Genomic DNA, 17910 nt, shown 5'->3' with positions numbered 1-17910 from the left:
ACTTCTTCTTGATGACAGCCTAAAACGAAGAGAAAATTGTATCCTGATGTTCTTAAAGAAGTGAGTAAAACAATCATAACACAATACTAACCTTCAGATTGTGATAAACTTCTACACCCATCTTCATGGCTTCCTTGAAACAAGAAGCCCCCACTGGAAGAATCATGAATTCCTGTCATGAAAAGAAACTCGAGATAAGTAACTTAACTACCTTATACACAGAAGTGAAACTGATATCTCAGAGGGTTCTAACCTGCATAGCAAGCTTATTTCCAGCATGTGATCCTCCATTGATAACATTAAATGCAGGAACAGGCAAGACTAAGTTCTTGTTTCCAGCAAGATTTGCTATGTGCTACATCCCAATAAAAGAATAAATATCAGAAAATTTTAAAAGCTATTCGGAGTGGTGTCTAAAACTTTTACCAACCTGATAGAGTGGAATTTTCTTCACACTTGCACCTGCTTTGCATACAGCAAGTGATACAGCCAATATGGCGTTGGCGCCAAGCTGAAGCAATAACATGGAACCAAAATAATGAATTATTAAAAACTAAAGGAAAAAAATAAAATAACAATGACTTGATAGAGCAATTTACCTTCTGTTTGCACCAACCCCATTCATTTTGAGTACCATCAAGTTGTTGTACCATGAAATTATCAATCTGTGCTTGCTCAATAGGATCCTGAAACAATTTAAATATGCATGCTTGATAGACATACAGTATAAATGTAATAATAGAATGGGGAATAAAAATATAATACAGAAAGGACAAAAAGCTAAGAACATTAAGCATACCTTGCCGATCAATGCTGGAGCAATTACTTTATTCACATTCTCAACAGCCTAATCCAGAATGGATAAAGATTTTTATCATGTTACTAAAGGCATACAAAAATACGAAAAAAATAACATGTGGTCGAACATTCAAAGAATTTTGAGAACATGTGCAAATATTAATAGCTGATATTCATCACTGTGTAGGCAATAAAAGAACATACTGACAACAATGCAATCGAATTAAAACTGAAGGTGTAAAAAACCTGCCAATGAATTGGTCGTGAAAGGAATCCTGCTATGAATTGAAAGGAAAGGGATGATGCATTAGCAAATGCAAAGTCCAAAAATTTCAATAATCCATCTATATATTCAGGAGTATCTCGCGGCTTCAAAATCCAACTTTTGTCCATATCTAATTCAATAATAGATAATTAAATTAAAAACACGCTATAGTAGGTGCTAAAAAAAGACCATTAAATAAGGCATAAAAAAAAGGGGCACAACAAGTTTACTACAAGTTCCAGAGTGAAAATTATACTCAACAAAAAAAAGGGGCACAGCAAGTACACTAGCTAGATCTTAAGATCATCACTTGGGTTATACCCAATTAAATATTTCTACTCAACAAAAATTATACGAAGAGATTTTAGACAAAGTTTTGTGTGAAAATCTCTTTCTGAATCAAAGTGTAGATCAAGCCAAACCATTAATTGCATTAGCTCTGCACTTACTCTTTAATCCAACCTCTAAAAGGGCCTTCCCATTCATACAAATTTATTAAAATTTGTATATGTTTTTAAGCGTGCACACACACTTAAAAAGATGTCTATGTGCTTTATTTAAAACTATCTTTGTTTTAATGTGTATAATTATACTTAAGCTCTCTTATCTAAGATGGGAAATAGTATTGTGTCCTATACTTGTAAACATGAAAACAAGCAGGTGCTAACTGTTTTTTTAACGGAGTGAACCTAGAGAGGGAGAGAGTCGCAGAGCAAAGTTAGATGCAAAAGAACTAATTGCTAAAGCCATACAAACATAACGAAAGGACTACAGAGAGACAACCCTTTTGCATCAAACTTTCCATAACCTTCAGACATACACTGGAATTGATCCGAAGAGGATTTTGTTAATCAAATATCACAGTTAAAGAATATCAACTCCTATTTCCAAGGTCCTAGCTTCAAAATCATTGCTCTTTCAAATGTGAACCGAATCGATAACTTATATACACACGCATCATCCAAAAGAAAAGAAAGATAATCAATAAAACATGCCGAAATAAAAAGGATCCCTCTTTACAATAGTGTAGTTGGAGGAGTGGAAGGATCTGGCAAGAAAAAAAAAGATGAGTAAAACATGGCATCACAAACTCAAAATTACGACAAAATCGAATCACGTTATCAATTAATTGCACGGAGAAAAAGAACGACTATGATTCTATCAAGGAACTAAGTGGTATGGTACCAAACCTTAGATGTGACTGGGTGCGACGGTGGTGTGTGGGCGAGAACAAGCATGGAAGGCGAGATCGACGGTGGTGTGTGGGCGAGATTGCTTGCCACGAGCCTCGGCGGCAAGCAATCGCAGGAAGCCTCGGCGGCAAGCAATCGCAGGAAACCACGAGCCTCGGCAAGCAATCGTAGCAGCCACGAGCCTCGGCAAGCAATCGCAGGAAGGGTCGGCGGAGAGGAAGAGCAAAGTGTGGGTAGGGTTTGTACGCGAAGTTGCGTGAGGTTTAGACCGCGGCGTGAGGCTTTAGACCGCGGTTTAACAAGGTGTGGGTAGGGTTCAGACGCGTTAAAAAAAGAAAATAACGGCGGTTATTATAAACCGTCGCGAATTAAATTTTAAACCGCCGCAAATTTACTAAACCGCCGCAAATCAAATTTAAACCGGCGCGAATTAAATTTTAAATTGCCGCGAATCACTAAACCGCCGCAAATCAAATATAAACCGCCGCTAATAATTTAGTTTTGCGACGGTTACTTAAAACCGCCGGGAAAACATACAATAGCGGCGGTTTTAAAAACCGCCGCTAAATAACCGTCGCAAAATTGAGATTTTTTAGTAGTGTTAAAATGACTCTTTAATCAATGATGACTTACTAAAAGGATCTACAAGCATAACACATGTAGAAATATACTCAAAAATTATCTTTCTTTTTAGCAATTATATCTCTTATAAAGTTATACTTTATAGCTATGTACTTGTCTTTGCTGTGATATTTGGATCCTTAGAAAAAGATATAGCAGCTTGATTATCACAATACACTATAACATGACTCTCACTGTCCTCAACAATCTTAAAATACTTCAAAAACTTTCTTAACCAAATGACTTCTTGCACAACCATTGAACAAGTCACATACTCAGCTTCATTGCCAATAACACTACATGAACCTGTTTCTTGCTGTTCCATGAAATGATGCCACCATTTAGTAAGAAAGTATAGCTAGATGTGAATTTCTATGATCAATGTCCTCTGTCCAATCTGCATCTGTGTAGCCCTTTAGGATCATATTTGTTGGGATGCAATCAAAGTCCCACATTGAAAATACATAGAAAAGAATATGAATTTATAAGATAGAAGATATCTCCATTGCTATGAGGCCTTTTGGGTAGAGGCAAGAACAAAACCATGAGGGCTTAGGCCCAAAGTAGATAATATCATACCATTGTGGAGATATTCTGATTCCATCTGCACTAACAATTGGTATCAGAGCCATAGTCTATGTAGAGCCATGTGGGGACTCTCGGGAAAAATGAAGGAAGTAGGGGAGGCCCAGACCATGAGGAACATGGCAACCCGACCATGAGGAACATGGTAGGCAAACCATGAGGAAAATGACAGTAGGATCATGAGGAATATGGCAGCTGGACCATGAGGAAAATGGTAGAGAGGCAGGCTTCTAGTGATCCTTTATTTGAGGGGAGGATTGTTGGGATGCAATCAAAATCCTATATTGGAAATACATGAAAAAGATCATGGGTTTATAAGATGGAAGTTATCTCTATTGGTATAAAATCTTTTGGGTAGAGCCCAAGAACAAAACTATGAGGGCATAGGCCCAAAGTGGACAATATCATACCATTGTGGAGATATTCTGATTCCATCTGTACTAACAATATTAAATATTTAGAAACAGAGATAATAATCTGTTGCCCCTTTGAGATATCTGAATATCCTCTTCATCACTTTTCAGTGTATCGATCTTAGATTTAATTGGAAATGACTAACTCAGCCAATAACATAGCTAATATCAGGATGTCTACACAACATAGTATACATTAAACTACTAATAGCACTTGCATATGATTTTTTCTTCGTCTCGACTAATTCTTCTGAAGTCTTGGGTTATATACTCTTGCTCAAAATAGTACCTTTTACTATAGATTTCTATTCAATATTACAATTTAACATGCTAAATGTTGGATTTTTACATGGGTAATTTAAAAATTTTTATTTTACAAATCATAACAGTAGAAGCGTAATAAATAATTTTATCACTAACTACGCAAAAACCCATCCAAGGAAACACATACATGTAAACATAATCATAAATAAGACATAAATAATTTTATACCTTTTGAATGATGCGGAACAGAAATAACATCAACTAGCAACCTTGAACAAGGTTGCCTCTACTTGTATCCATGCCGAGATCTCCTCGCGATGACTTTTTAAGTCACGTGTTATGTCTCCGCTGCAATACTAGTCGAAGGGGGAGACAAGCAATCGGAGAGAGGACCTATGATCTAATTTTGAATCCGGCGGCTTAAAGCAACCCAACGATACGAATCAGATTGAATGACGGGGATCACACTACCATTCGAAGGTTGTATGATTTGCTATCAAGAGGGGGCAACGAACTTATATGGTGTGGATGTTCTAGCGGCAACATTTGCTTCGAAACAAAAACCAAAATAAAAGGAAGAAGCGATAGCTTTCAGTGGAGAAGCAACCTTTGCTTCTCCTCGTATTTCTTGCTTGCACCGTCGATTGTAACTTCCTTTGGCTTTAGGATGGCTGACCCTTGGGAGGAATTGATATTAGGGAAGATCTTCTAGCCGATTGTGAGCTTGGAAGGGACCTTTGGCTAGCGACAACACCCACCCAATCAAGGTGGCGCTGCGACAACATAAAGAAGACTCCTTGTGTTAGGCGGCGACAAGGCAAGCGAAAGGAGGAGTTTATGGATGATTTTAAAAGTCCAATAATTAGGTTTTTAATCTCTGTAAATAACTCTTAATAAGAGTTATATTTATAGATGTTTAACAAATAAATTTTGTTAAAAAAATTAACAGAATCTATTAAACCATACTCCAATTTATTAGTCTCAAGTTTGGTTCACAACCAAACCAAGTTTGATCAAAATCAAACCACCTTTAATTAAAATAAAACTAATTTAGTTTATAATTAAATCAAAGAGGACCCACTTTGTCTTCAAAAAACATGGCCCATTCGTGATTTTTTTTAATAAAATATATTTCATAGTTGCCATTTGTCTAGTCCAACTAGACTCAATCTCTCTCGATCTGAGAATCCAATTCTCAAACTCATTTTATGTCTCTTGGAGAAACTCGTAGTGTGTGTGATCTTATAGGTTCCTGATTTATGTTGGTCATTTATAATTAATCATTAATTATGTTTCAATTATGAGTGACACCTAATAATACATTATGACCCCCAAATAATAAAAAAATCATAATTGATTCCAGAATCACTTCTAAACCCTTTAGCAGTTACAGTTGATTGTGTCTTTGTTCCTTTCACTCATCTTATACTTGCTTAGTTTAGGACATGATCTATGTATCAGTCCTCACTAGGCTAACTACATGACACTTAGCCTAAGTTGTAGTTTATTGTTCTACAGATTTAAGTTATTCAACTATCCAAGATGGTCATCCTCGTGAGTGTTATTACTTTGACTAAAGACTTACGAGTACCAATCTTGACAAGTGGTCATAGAATATACGTCTCCTAATTAAAGGAGTGGTGAATTCTCTATTAGCTATTCATACACCTTCAGACACTTTGACTTATACTCAATCATCCTAGGTTCACACCTCTGTAAAGACGCTTGCTTAAGATGTCAAAGTATAAGTTTCTATGACCAAGATGACTTGAATACTTCAAGTGTATTCAAGTCAAAGGAAACTTGCACTCGAATTGTAATGAGATCTTCATAGACATTCATAAAAACCATATGAAATCTCGTGGCAGGTCACTTCTAATGAATTAGTTACCCTTAACCAACATCTATATGTTAACTCTCAATATTTCAATGTTTCCAACTAGTGAAGATCAACTGTTTGTAAAATTAAGGAGTCTAATATATGCTAGTCTCACGGAAAATGATGATGTCCAATCTCATCAATTCATCAACTAGAGAATATTTTAATATGTACATAATTATACATGTAAAGATACTTACTAATTGTGATCCAATCATAATTTCTCTCATGGTATGTATTGTATTATTTGTGAACATTAGTAATTGAATTTAAGATCAAATCAAATACATAAAAAATATATATTCAAATAGTGATTTTATTTATCTAATAAATAATATAATATCTAAGGCGATTGCCTTAAGACACCTTTTAAATGTAATACTGAAATGATGTAGCATCTTAGTGATATATGCATTTTGAACCAAATTCAAAAGTCTTTTTGATCGATCTATTATGATCTTTACTCCAAAGATATGTCAAATTATGATGAAAACTATGTTTTGACTTCCATTACAAATTTTATGTCATTTCCAACTATTAACTTATCATCAACATATAATGATAAAATAACAAACTTTCCTTCTTTCTTTCTTAAGAAAACACAATGATCTTCATTGATTATTTCAAAATAATAAGATAAAATAACTTCATTAAATCTTATATTCCATTGTCTTGATGCTTGGTTAAGACTATATAGACTTTTTAAATCTACACACTTTATTCTTTTAGCTTTCAGTAATATAACCTTCTAACAGTGCCATATAAATTTTCTCATCAAGCTCACCATTAAGGAAAGTTTGTTTTACATCCATCTGATGTAATTCCAAGTTAAAATTTGATACGATAGCTAAAATGATCTGTATTGACATAAACTTTACAATGGGAGAAAATATCTCATCAAAATCAATAACCTCTTGTTGGGTATATCCTTTTGCAACTAGGCGAGTTTTATATAGATTAATCAATCAATCTACTTTCCTCTTAATTTTGAGAATCCACTTATTTCCAATATCCCTTCGCCCTGGAGGAAGACCGACTAATTTTCAAACTTAATTTTTTTCATTAACTTTATTTCTTTATCCATTGTAATTTTCTATTTTTCTCTAACTAAGCATCTCAATGCTGCCACAATACTTTGAGGTTCTTCATCGTCAACTGGGATAATCATTAATGCCTCATTCTCAATATCAAATTTTTTCTAAGGAATAATCTTACGACTACTTATTCGTAGGTTGAACTGTTGAGAAACCATCTCATTAATTGATAAATTACTCGCATTCGGTTAACTAGCATCAGGCATTCCTTGTGATACCTCTATTATTGATAAAGTATTTGTAGGGATCATCCCAGTGCAATGCGCATGTTTACACATTTAAATGTACACAACAGAAATATATAAATAATTAACAAGAAATTATTACAACACACACACGCATAGATAGGAAATAACAGTGTACAAGACATGATTGAAAATTATTTTTTTTATAGAATAGTAAATATTCTATGCGTACCTTATTGATGACATTGGCTAAAGTTGGTATCAATCGAGCGGTCCTTGTTGAAGTTCCACCTCTATTGGTGATCCACGCCAAACTCTTGTCTAAACAACTCCAAAGCCGTGAATCACGTCATCGTCTTCGGTACTAGTCGATGATTGATAACTATCGATTCGAGTGAAAAATCTTATTTCGAAAAACATGCAACAACGTTTGTCGCGATCATTTTTTGAGGTTTTCTAACTATCATAGGAAATCGTATTCCCAGTGTAGTTTTCGATGGTCAACCTTTGACTGTTGATTTAGGACAAACGGTTAGAACCTTTCTGACGTTTGATGGAGCAATCTTCGGAAGCTTCACAAGCTTCTGAGAAGATAGTTGATGGTCGTTAGACAACCGGGATTGATTGACAACAGCCATATAGCTCTTCACAAGAGTTATCAATGATGTTTCTTCTTCGACAATAGTTGTCCTTGATGAACGTTTCATCAACCAATGGCAACCATTCACTAGAGCTCCAGTGGCTAGACAACGATTCCTACAGTGACATGACAGCGGCTCCGCTCCAGTAGCCAATTTGACAGTGAATTCGCTCTGACAAACAATTCAGCAATGTTCTCTGCTCCACAAACAAGCCGACAATGGCTCCATCTGGTAAGCAATCCAGTAGCAATCTCCGCTCTGACAAACCGATCGACAGTAGCTCCTTCCTGCAACCAATCCTGCATGATGAATTTTTTGGCAAGGCAGACTAGCAACGGCGGCTACTGTTGCTCCGGTGTTGCTCTTCTCTCACGCGAGCGACAGTGGCAAAGGACGGCAGCGATGTGAGAAACCTTAATCCGACAGTGGATTGAAAGGGCAGCGGTAGCGGCGAAGCTGAGCTTCAATCCGACAGTGATCTGAGAAGAGAGGAGGAGAGAATGGCTAGGGTTCGGTGTCCTTCGACGGAGACATGCTCCGATGGTCGGCTGTGGGCAGAGGGAGCTCAATTGGCTTGGCGACAGTGGCGGACAGAGAGGAGAAGAAGAAGAGGGATTGCAGCTCACCTTCAGATTAGGCTTTCACCGCACCTTATACCATCTGCTCCTGAGATTTCCAGTGGTAGACGCGGGGCGGTGCGCCCACAGTGAGCTATCCACCCTACGTATGGCGTCTCATGTGATTAGGGTTTTTGGCGGAAGTGACCCGCACGAGAGAGAAATTGCGAGAGCGGCTCACATGCGATGAATCGGAAAACCCAAGCTAAACCAGAGAAACCTAAATCAGACTGAACCCAACTGGTATTGTAGAAAACCAAATCGGGTTCATTTAGGGGTTACTGTAGCAAACTGGATTCATTTAGGATTTACTGTAGAAAATTGGGTTCAAAACTAAATTGCTTGGTTCACTAACCAAAAGATCTCTAATTTGACTCAAACTAATTTTGTTCATTTCATCTTCACAAGACGAAGCTCCTCATCTCTTCTATTTTGTCAAAATATCTTCTATCATAAATCAAACCAAGTTGGTTTAATTTAGTTCAAAATTGAATTATTTGGTTCAATAACCAAAACACCTCCAATTTGAACCAAACTAGTTTTGTTTATTTCATCTTCATAAGATAAATTCCATCATTTTACCTTTGTTTGGTCCAACCAGATTTTATTTCTCTTGATCTAAAAATCCAGTTCTCAAACTCATTTTAAGTCCTTCAGAGAACTTATAGTGCATGTAACCCAATATGTTTTCGGTTATATTGGCTATCCGTAATTAATCATTATTTACGGAATGATCATGAGTGGCACCTAGTAGTATATCATAATCCTTAATCGATCAAAAAATCAACGATTGATTCCAGAATATTTTCTAAACCCTTCAACTACTATAATAAACCGTGCCTCATTCTTTTCACTGTCTTATACCCGCTTAGTTCAGGACATGGTTTATGTTTGTCAATCCCCATTAGGCTGATTACGTCACACCTAGGCTAAGCTTGCTTTCTTGTTCCATAGATTCAAGTTACTTGTACATGTATCTAAAAGTACCATACTCTTGATATGTGTTGCTTTAGCCAAAGACTTTTAATCATAATCCTGATAAGTGGTCACAAGGTATACGTCTCCTTTTTCAAGGAGAGGTGAATCCTCTGTAGGCTATTCAAACACTTTCAGGTACTTTGACTTATACTTAATCATCTTGGGTCCATACCCCCTTGGAGATGTTTGCTTAAGATGTCAAAATATAAACCTCCATGACTAAGGTAACTTAAATATCGCAAGAATAAGATTTAGTCAACTAAAATCAATCAATATCTGAGGCATCGTGTCCTTTGTGTGTGACCCAATAGATTCTCGTAACGTTGGCAACTAATCCCAAATCGCTTTAGATACATAAGCAATGAGCGACATCTAGCAATGCGTCATTGCTACCCAAGTGACGAGAAAGTCAAGATCCGACCTAATCTTTCCGTGACTTCTCCTCTTCTAGCCGCCACCTTCCTTTCCTCTTCTTCCTTCTTTAGGTGCCGGCCTTAGGGAGAACAAAGGGGCGCCGATCCTAAGGAAGAATCAAGGTTAGGGCGCTGGCCTTAGGGAGAACAAAGGGGCGCCGACCCTAAGGAAGAATCAAGGTTAGGGCGCCGACCCTAGGAGAAGGGAAGAACACCATAAGGGCGCCGACCCTAGAGTAAAGAGGGAGATGTGAAAGGAGAAGTGACCGACCCTAACACCAGGAGTTGTGTGGTCGGCCCTAGCATAAGGAGAGGGAGAGGTTTTAGAATAAACATTAATCAAACAACATATCATACATCAACCACAAGAATAACCTACACAACCTCATACAACAACTACCACAACCTATTAGAATTAGTGTTAGCAATTAGGATTACGTTTGAAGTTAGGGTTAGAATTAGGAATTATGGTTAACAATTAGAGTTAATGTTAGAATTAGAATTAGGGTTAGAGGATTAAATCAGTATTAGAATCATGGTTAAGATTAGAGCATACAACAACAATCAATTAACATCAAAATTAACCTAGAAATTAGGGTTAGGATTAAAACATATGTACAAAATCATACAATGTATACACAATATACATAGTGGGGTTTTGAAGTATAAACATAGAACTGAACAGGTAATAAACAAAACAAAGAACTATCATGCTAGGGTTAGGGAAATCCTTCCCTTTCCTCCCCTATTTGGCCCCAAACAGTCCAACACCAGCAAAGACAATGACGCAGTGACGATGGATTCACCAGAGAAATCACTCACGGCAAACACGAACGGAGCAGCACAACACGAAGCCTCCCCTATTCCAACCTCATACCTGCTGAAATCACAGACAGAATATCAGATTAAGAAACAGAAAAACACATCTTACCCCTGCTATTTTCCGGTGACAACGAAGATGGACGGCGAAGACCGGCGCACTTGCTGAAGTCACAGACAAGAGACAGAGGGGTGGCCGCTGAAATCACAGACGGAATCCTCTTCGGCCCCACCGTATGGAATGCGAAAAACGTGCACAATCGAAGCTACTGCTGGAACTGATCGGAGACAACCGGAGAAGAAAAGGGCAGATAGGGTTTGGTGATGCTAGGGTTAGGGTTTCAGCCCTCCCCCATTCATCACTGAACAACCCAGTAACCGGCAAGCTGACACCGGTGAAGATGAACTCGCCGGAGAAATCACCCACGGTGAGTTATGAATGGAACAGCGCCGGATCAGATTCCCTCCTCCTCAGGCTCATCCCTGCTGAAATCACAGACAGGAAATTAGAATGAAAAGAATTGAAACGAATACCTTACCGTGCTGGTTTTCTCGGGGACTGCGGAGATGGACGGCGGAGACCAACGCACTTGCTGAAGTCACAGACAAGAGACAGAGGGGTTCCCACTGAAATCACAGACGGAATCCTCTTCGGCCCAACCGTAGGGAGGCGGAAGGCAATCAGAACTCCATTACCGGAGCTGATCAGATAACAGAGTCGACAGATCGGAGCACAAACAACCGAACAGAGGGAAAAATAGGGGCGACAGACACAAAGGAGCACAAGTGGAATATGGCGACGAACACAGTGGAACACAGAAGAAGAAACCACAGGGAAAATGACGGCGGCGGCGGAAAGGCGAATGGCAAAGATGAGCACGGCGGCGGCGAAGGGGTGAACACGGCGACGGGGTGGATGAAGGCGGCGACAGTGGAACACAGTGACGACGACCAAATCGCCGGGGAACACAGAGGGGGCAAAGGCGAGAACACGGTGGAAACAACAGAGAGCGGCGAAACAGGTTAAGGGAGCACGGTGATGGGCGGCGGCGACCTGCGCTCCGTCAGAAGAGAAGATGCCAAAACCCTAAAATCGCGACCGTCGGCGGCTGAGGAAAATCGCAGAGAGGAGAACTTTGAACCCTAGCGCCGCCGACCAGCCGGACCAGCTTGAATCAAGCTTGAGCTTGAGTTCAAGCTTGAGCTTAGCTTGAATTGGCTGAACCAAGTTAACTTTGGGCTGGATCAATTGAAGTGGGCCGGGCTTAATTGGCTTGGGCTAAATGAAATTGGATTGATCTGGGCTTAGCTTGAGTACATGACATTAGGCTGATTGAACTAGCTTGAAAGTAGGCCAGGCTTCTGGGTAGTGGGTCGGATGAAATTGGATTGGTTGAATTGGGGTTGATTAAGCCCAATTTGAACCCTAATCTGATTTGAACCACTTTTGAGCTTGACTTTTAACCTGGTTGAGTCAAATTGAGTCTAATTTGAGCCCAACTCGAACCAGGATTGATCTTTCTTGCAATTTAGCCTTCCAATTTATCATTATCATCATTCTAATTCCTGCAAACATTAAAGACCACAAAATTAATATCCATAATTACCCAAAAATTATGAAAAATTAGAATGAAGATAAAATTTCATCCAAGATAAGTATATGAATACTAAATGAAAAAGGCAATAAAGAACTCAATTTTTTGTAATATGATTAGGAACCCTCAAATTTATACTCTATGATTTATAGAGTCATAAGGCGAGTTAACCCTCAAAAATCACTTTCTTCTCCATGAAACTTGGAGATAGAGAAATCTTTTTATAAAGTGCATTTACATTATGATAAGAAATAAGCGCTGAGAAAATTTTGCAATAAAAATATAGAGCTCGAAGGTAAAGATCTTAAACTTAAAAGAAAATTAAAAAGACATTAATTAAATGCATCTGTAGTGGAGAAGCAAGAGTAAAAGCTTTATTATTAGAGAATTGTTGCACTTTCAAGATTCCTTTTGCAATAAAATATATGGCTTAAAGGTAAAAATCATATGCTAAAAAAAAAGATATTAATTAAATTCATTTACAGTGGAGAAGCAAGAGTAAAAGTTTTATTATTAGGGAATTGTTTTATTTTTAAGCTCCCTTTGCACCTCCTTTTTTTATAACCCTCCAAATAGCTATGGATAAGCTTTAACATCTCTTCTATGCTAGTTGAGTTAATTTAGTCATCAATCGACTAAAGCTTAAATCATGAAAGGTGTGTCTCATGGTCAGAGGTGGGATGGACTCCCATGTAATAAGAATTTTGTTATGGTCGTGAGGAGTGGGGTCACGGTTCGTCAAGTCTGATGGTAGCTTATCTGGCTTGGCCCAGTGCGATTCATAGAGCCTGGATCAAACCAAATCCTCCAGCCCCATGACCTTCGAGTCGAGTCGAGTTGTGTGGGTCGAGTCGAGGAAGTCGGGTCGAGAGTTGGTGGAAGCCCACCATAGCGCGAGTCTGAATCCTCCCGAGGGGATTCCCCTCGGCTCTCGAATCGACTAAGCCGACTCGAATCCTCAATGCGGAATCACCTGCTCGGACCAAACCGAGTCCTCAAGGAAACGGATCTCCCGGATCGATTCGGTCCTACAACAACCTCCTCTCCAATGGTCGATTCGAATCCTTACTCGAATCATCTACCCGAGCCGAATCGACACCCTTCAACTCTTCTTGTCCTGCCCCTTGAAAGGCCACTCCACCATTATACGGTTATGAATATCCCCCTGCCACCTCTGCAACCAATCATGGTGATGACCTGACAGATGTATGTGACATGACCCCTCAGATACAAGTCAACGATGGAACACGTACTCTGAATATATCATGCCTTCTGACAACTTCATACCGATGATGGGACCTCAAGCCATACTCATGATGTGACATGACTTCTCAGACTCTTATATAAGGTTGGTTCTGTAATAGAGGGAGGTATGCGATCTCACAATTCTCACTTTCTATTCTCATTTCCTTCTTCCTCCCTCATGAACTGACTTAAGCATCGGAGTGGTCGCGCCAGGGCAACCCCTGGCCTTCCTTCTCACGATTGTTGTGATAGCAGGTTCTGGCAGCTCCACAGACTCCCCCTCGCCTAACCTCATCCAAGTGTGGTGCTGAGAAGAGTCGGCGCATCCAAGAGCGGATCTCAACAGGAACATATTTTGGCGCCGTCTGTGGGAAACACAAAAGTCCTGATTTGAGACATGCCGATGGATGATCCCCATCGACCTCCTCTCCTCACCATGACTCAAGAAGACTTTGACCGGGCTGTAGCTGCTGCGGTCCTAGCCCTATCAAGGAATCAGCATGAAGCTCCAGCTGGCCATCCCGAATCTCCACCAGACCTGCCGAAGTCCCTCCGATCCCGGCTCGCCGACTGTTTACGCCCGTTGAGGCCCCGCGAGCCCCATCCATGCGACCCCCGCAAGAAGCTGACTACTATGACGCCTCCATGGAATCAGCCGCTGAGCAGATCCTCGTTAGGGACCCAGTTCGAGGTAAAGGTCCCGAGACGGGAGAGGGAAGTGGACTCAACAGCTCCCCCTTCGCGCGCCGCATCTTAGAAGAGGAGCTACCCCGACACTTTAGGACTCCGTAATTTCCTGATTACACGGGATCTACCGACCCGGAGGACCATATCGGGCGGTTCAAAAATGCGGCTTTGCTTCACCAGTACACCGACGCGATCAAGTGTCGAGTCTTCTTGACGACGTTGGCCGGATCGGCTCTGCGATGGTTCAATCGGCTGCCTCCATCTTCCATTGGCTCCTTCGCCGATTTCAAAGATTCCTTCCTGAGGCATTTCGCCACCAGCCGAACCTACCGCAAAACCTCGATGGATCTCTTCTCCATCAAGCAGAAGGCTCGGGAATCCTTGAAGGAATACGTGCACCGGTTTAACCAGGTGGTGCAAGAGGTGCCTGCAGCGACCTCAGACGTCCTTGTGAGTGCCTTCTCTCAAGGCTTAGTGGAGGGAGACTTCTTCAGATCCTTAATCAAGAAGCCGCCCGAGAACTTCGACATCTTGCTGAGTCGGGCCGTCAAATATATCCACGTAGAGGAAGCTCAGTCGGCTCGGCGCAAGGAAGCTGACTCCAACCAACATGGCGGACCTAGTCGGAATCCCCCGACTACCACCCGAGCCGAACAGAGGCCTCTACCTCAACCACTCCGAAGGCCCGATTCGGATACCCCTGCAGCTCCCGCCAAGTCCAATCATCGCTCCATCCATGCTGTAGCCAACCAGTCTGATCAGTCTACTGGAGGCTGCCGATGGTTGCCACGCTTTTGTGCCTACCATCAATCCCGGAGCCATGCCACCAGCGAATGTCACCAGTACGCCCGGGAGCTCCGTCGAGATGCTGAACAGCGTGCACAAGGATCTCCTGCACCTAGACCACGGAGATCTCCCACCAAGCGGACCACTCGGGAAGCACGACCACCTTCGCCTCGGCCCGCTCGTACCCAAGACCGTTCTCCTAGGCAGTCAGCACCTCCTACTCGACAGGAGGTCCCCCGTCCCCAAGTGAAGACTCATGAAGACGCTCCTGAAGACAACCGCAATAATGCCCCCCGAGGCAGCATTCACATGATCACGGGGGGAGCCACTGATGGGGACTCCCATCGAGCTCGAAAGGCACACAGCCGACAGCTTGAAGTGTACGGAGTCGAGCAAAGGCAAACAAGCAGAAGGTCCGATTATTGGATTCGGGCCCCAAGACCTAGAGGGTATTGAAGTACCGCATGATGACGCCTTGGTCATTCATGCCACCATTGCCAACTACGACATTGCCCGAGTCTTCGTGGATACAGGCAGTTCAGTCAACATCATCTTCAAGAAGGCGTTTGACCAGATGCAGATCGACGAAGCCGATTTGCAACCTATGGCCACTTCCTTGTTTGGGTTCACAGGGAATGAGGTGCAACCACTCGGTCAGATTACCCTGGCGATCTCCCTGGGCGAAGAACCGCTGAGGAGGACTCGACGAGTGCCCTTCACCATAGTCGATGCACCTTCGGCCTACAACGTCATCTTGGGAAGGCCAACTCTGAGTGCCTTCTCGGCGGTAGTCTCCACCTATCACCAGAAGATGAAGTTCCCGGTTGGAGATAAGTTGGTGAAGCCCGAGGAGATCAACTAACATCCCGAAGGTGCTATATCGATATGGTCCGAACCGAGGCCAAGAAGAACCGGAAAGTACAAGGAGCTGAGATCCATGTGGTTCAGGAAGCCCCAACCTCGGTAAATTTTGAAGGTAAAGAATCATTGCAGGTATGCCCGGGCCGAGCCAACACAATTGTCCAAGTAGCTGCCGACTTATCTCCCAAGCTGAAGCAAGAACTCGGCGCCTGCCTCCTCCGAAACCAAGACGTATTTGCTTGGACTTCCGAGGACCTTACCGGCGTCTCTCCTTCTCGTCGCGGTCCACCGACTCAACACTATGCCCGGCGCCCGACCAGTCAAGCAGAAAAGAAGGCACTTCAGCCCGGAACAAAACAAGATCATCCGAGAGGAGGTGCAGAAGCTCCTAAAGGCAGGACACATCAGGGAGGTGCACTTCCCAACTTGGCTGTCCAACGTGGTGCTCGTGTCGAAACCAGGCAACAAATGGCGAGTCTGCGTCGACTTCTGAGACCTCAACAAGGTCTGCCCAAAGGACTGCTATTCGCTACCATGGATTGATCAGTTGGTGGACTCAACTGCCGAGTGTGAATACATATGTATGTTAGATGCCTATCAAGGCTATCATCAAATTCCACTCGATGTAACCGATCAAGACAAGGTTAGCTTTATAACAGCCGATGACACTTTTTGCTACACCGTTATGCCGTTCGATCTGAAAAATACAGGAGCTACCTACCAACGCTTGATGGATCGAGTGTTCTTGCATCAACAGGGCCGAAACATCGAAGTATATGTTGATGACATAATGATAAAGATGACTCAGGGAGAACCCTTATAGCCGACATCGAGGAGACCTGCAACACCTTATGCCAATACAGACTTAAGTTTAATCCGGCTAAGTGCCTATTCGATGTCCGAGTCAGACGGTTTCTCGGATACATACAGAGGGGGATCTAACCCAGAGAAAGTACAAGCTTTGGCGCAAATGGCTCCCCCTCGCAACCTCAGGGAAGCTCAACGGCTAGTCGGGCGCATCACAGTCCCCGGTTCATCTCCCGTTCGGCAGAACACAGCTTGCCTTTCTTCAAGATTCTAAGGAAAGCTCAGCGGTTCGAGTGGAACTCCGAATGTGACAAGGCTTTTGAGGAACTCAAGACTTATCTGACTCAGCTGCCACGACTGGCGAAACCACTCCCGGGTGAACCGCTATGGATGTACCTCTCCGCCACCGACTCGGCCGTCAGCTCGGTTCTAGTCAAGAATGAAGGACAAAGTCAACATCCCATCTACTTCTCCAGTCATTTGCTGAAAGATGCCGAGACCCGATACACCAGCTTGGAGAAGTTAGCATGGATCTTGGTCTTGTCGGCTCGACGGCTCCGACCCTACTTCCTATCTCATCCAATCACTGTGCTGACCAACAGCAACTTGGGATGAGTGCTCACTCAACCTGAGGCATCCGGACGACTCATCAAATGGACAGTCGAGCTCGACGAGTACGACATTCAATACCAACCTCGCTCGACCATCAAAGCTCAAGCATTGGCCGACTTCCTCGCTGAGATGCCCAGGGGTGAAGCGGAGGAAGAATGGAAAGTGTATGTGGACGGATCCTCCAACAAGCAAGGAAGCGGAGTCGGTGTGCTCTTGGTTTCTCCAAAGGGAGAAGAGATCCGGCTTGCCATACAGCTAAGCTTCAAAGCCTCAAACAATGAAGCTGAATACGAAGCCGCTCTCGTCGATCTTCAAGCAGCCAAACGGATGGGGGCGACTCGAGTACGGCTCTACTTCGACTCCTAGTTGGTATCCCAACAAGTGGAAGGAAGTTACGAAATCAAGAATGATCGACTCCGTAGATATGCGACCGCGTTCATAAAGATGAAGCAGAATTCCAAGAAGTCTGCCTCCAGAAGATTCCCCGAGTCGAGAACTGCAAGGCTGACGAGCTAGCCCGAATAGCTAGCTCCGTCATCGAATGGGCGGAGG

At 42.1% G+C, this 17910-nt stretch overlaps 2 protein-coding genes across 2 annotated transcripts in view; one reads left to right on the top strand and one right to left on the bottom strand.

Annotated features, from left to right (window-relative positions):
* LOC141847613 (enolase 1-like) overlaps positions 1–888 on the bottom strand; it is a 1279-nt gene extending 391 nt beyond the window's left edge. The window contains exons 1-6 of the mRNA XM_074735667.1: positions 800–888; positions 600–686; positions 431–511; positions 254–355; positions 92–172; positions 3–19 (exon numbers count right to left, since the gene is read on the bottom strand). Of these exons, the coding sequence (XP_074591768.1) occupies positions 3–19; positions 92–172; positions 254–355; positions 431–511; positions 600–653 (335 nt within the window). The 5' untranslated portion in view covers positions 654–686; positions 800–888. The remainder of the gene's footprint in view (positions 1–2; positions 20–91; positions 173–253; positions 356–430; positions 512–599; positions 687–799) is intronic.
* A 13114-nt stretch (positions 889–14002) lies between these two features.
* LOC141847612 (uncharacterized) lies at positions 14003–15940 on the top strand. The gene is made up of 3 exons (XM_074735666.1): positions 14003–14296; positions 14473–15491; positions 15616–15940. Exons 1-3 carry the CDS (start codon positions 14003–14005, stop codon positions 15938–15940), a joined length of 1638 nt encoding a protein of 545 aa, XP_074591767.1.
* The last annotated feature ends 1970 nt before the right edge of the window (positions 15941–17910 follow it).

The sequence above is a fragment of the Curcuma longa genome, chromosome 16 (assembly GCF_044706935.1).
Source record: "Curcuma longa cultivar G26 ecotype Majalengka, Jawa Barat chromosome 16, ITB_CL_G26_1.1, whole genome shotgun sequence".
In the NCBI taxonomy this organism is placed as follows: domain Eukaryota; kingdom Viridiplantae; phylum Streptophyta; class Magnoliopsida; order Zingiberales; family Zingiberaceae; genus Curcuma; species Curcuma longa.
This window is presented reverse-complemented; position numbering and strand designations above follow the sequence as displayed.

What these genes read in the sequence shown, in the direction of transcription:
- LOC141847612 (XM_074735666.1), top strand. Translation starts at nt 14,003, where the DNA reads ATGCCGATGGATGATCCCCATCGACCTCCTCTCCTCACCATGACTCAA. An exon ending in CGTTAGGGACCCAGTTCGAG is followed by an intron (nt 14,297 to 14,472) that starts GTAAAGGTCCCG and finishes TTGCTTCACCAG; the next exon opens with TACACCGACGCGATCAAGTG. An exon ending in CAAAGGCAAACAAGCAGAAG is followed by an intron (nt 15,492 to 15,615) that starts GTCCGATTATTG and finishes GGATACAGGCAG; the next exon opens with TTCAGTCAACATCATCTTCA.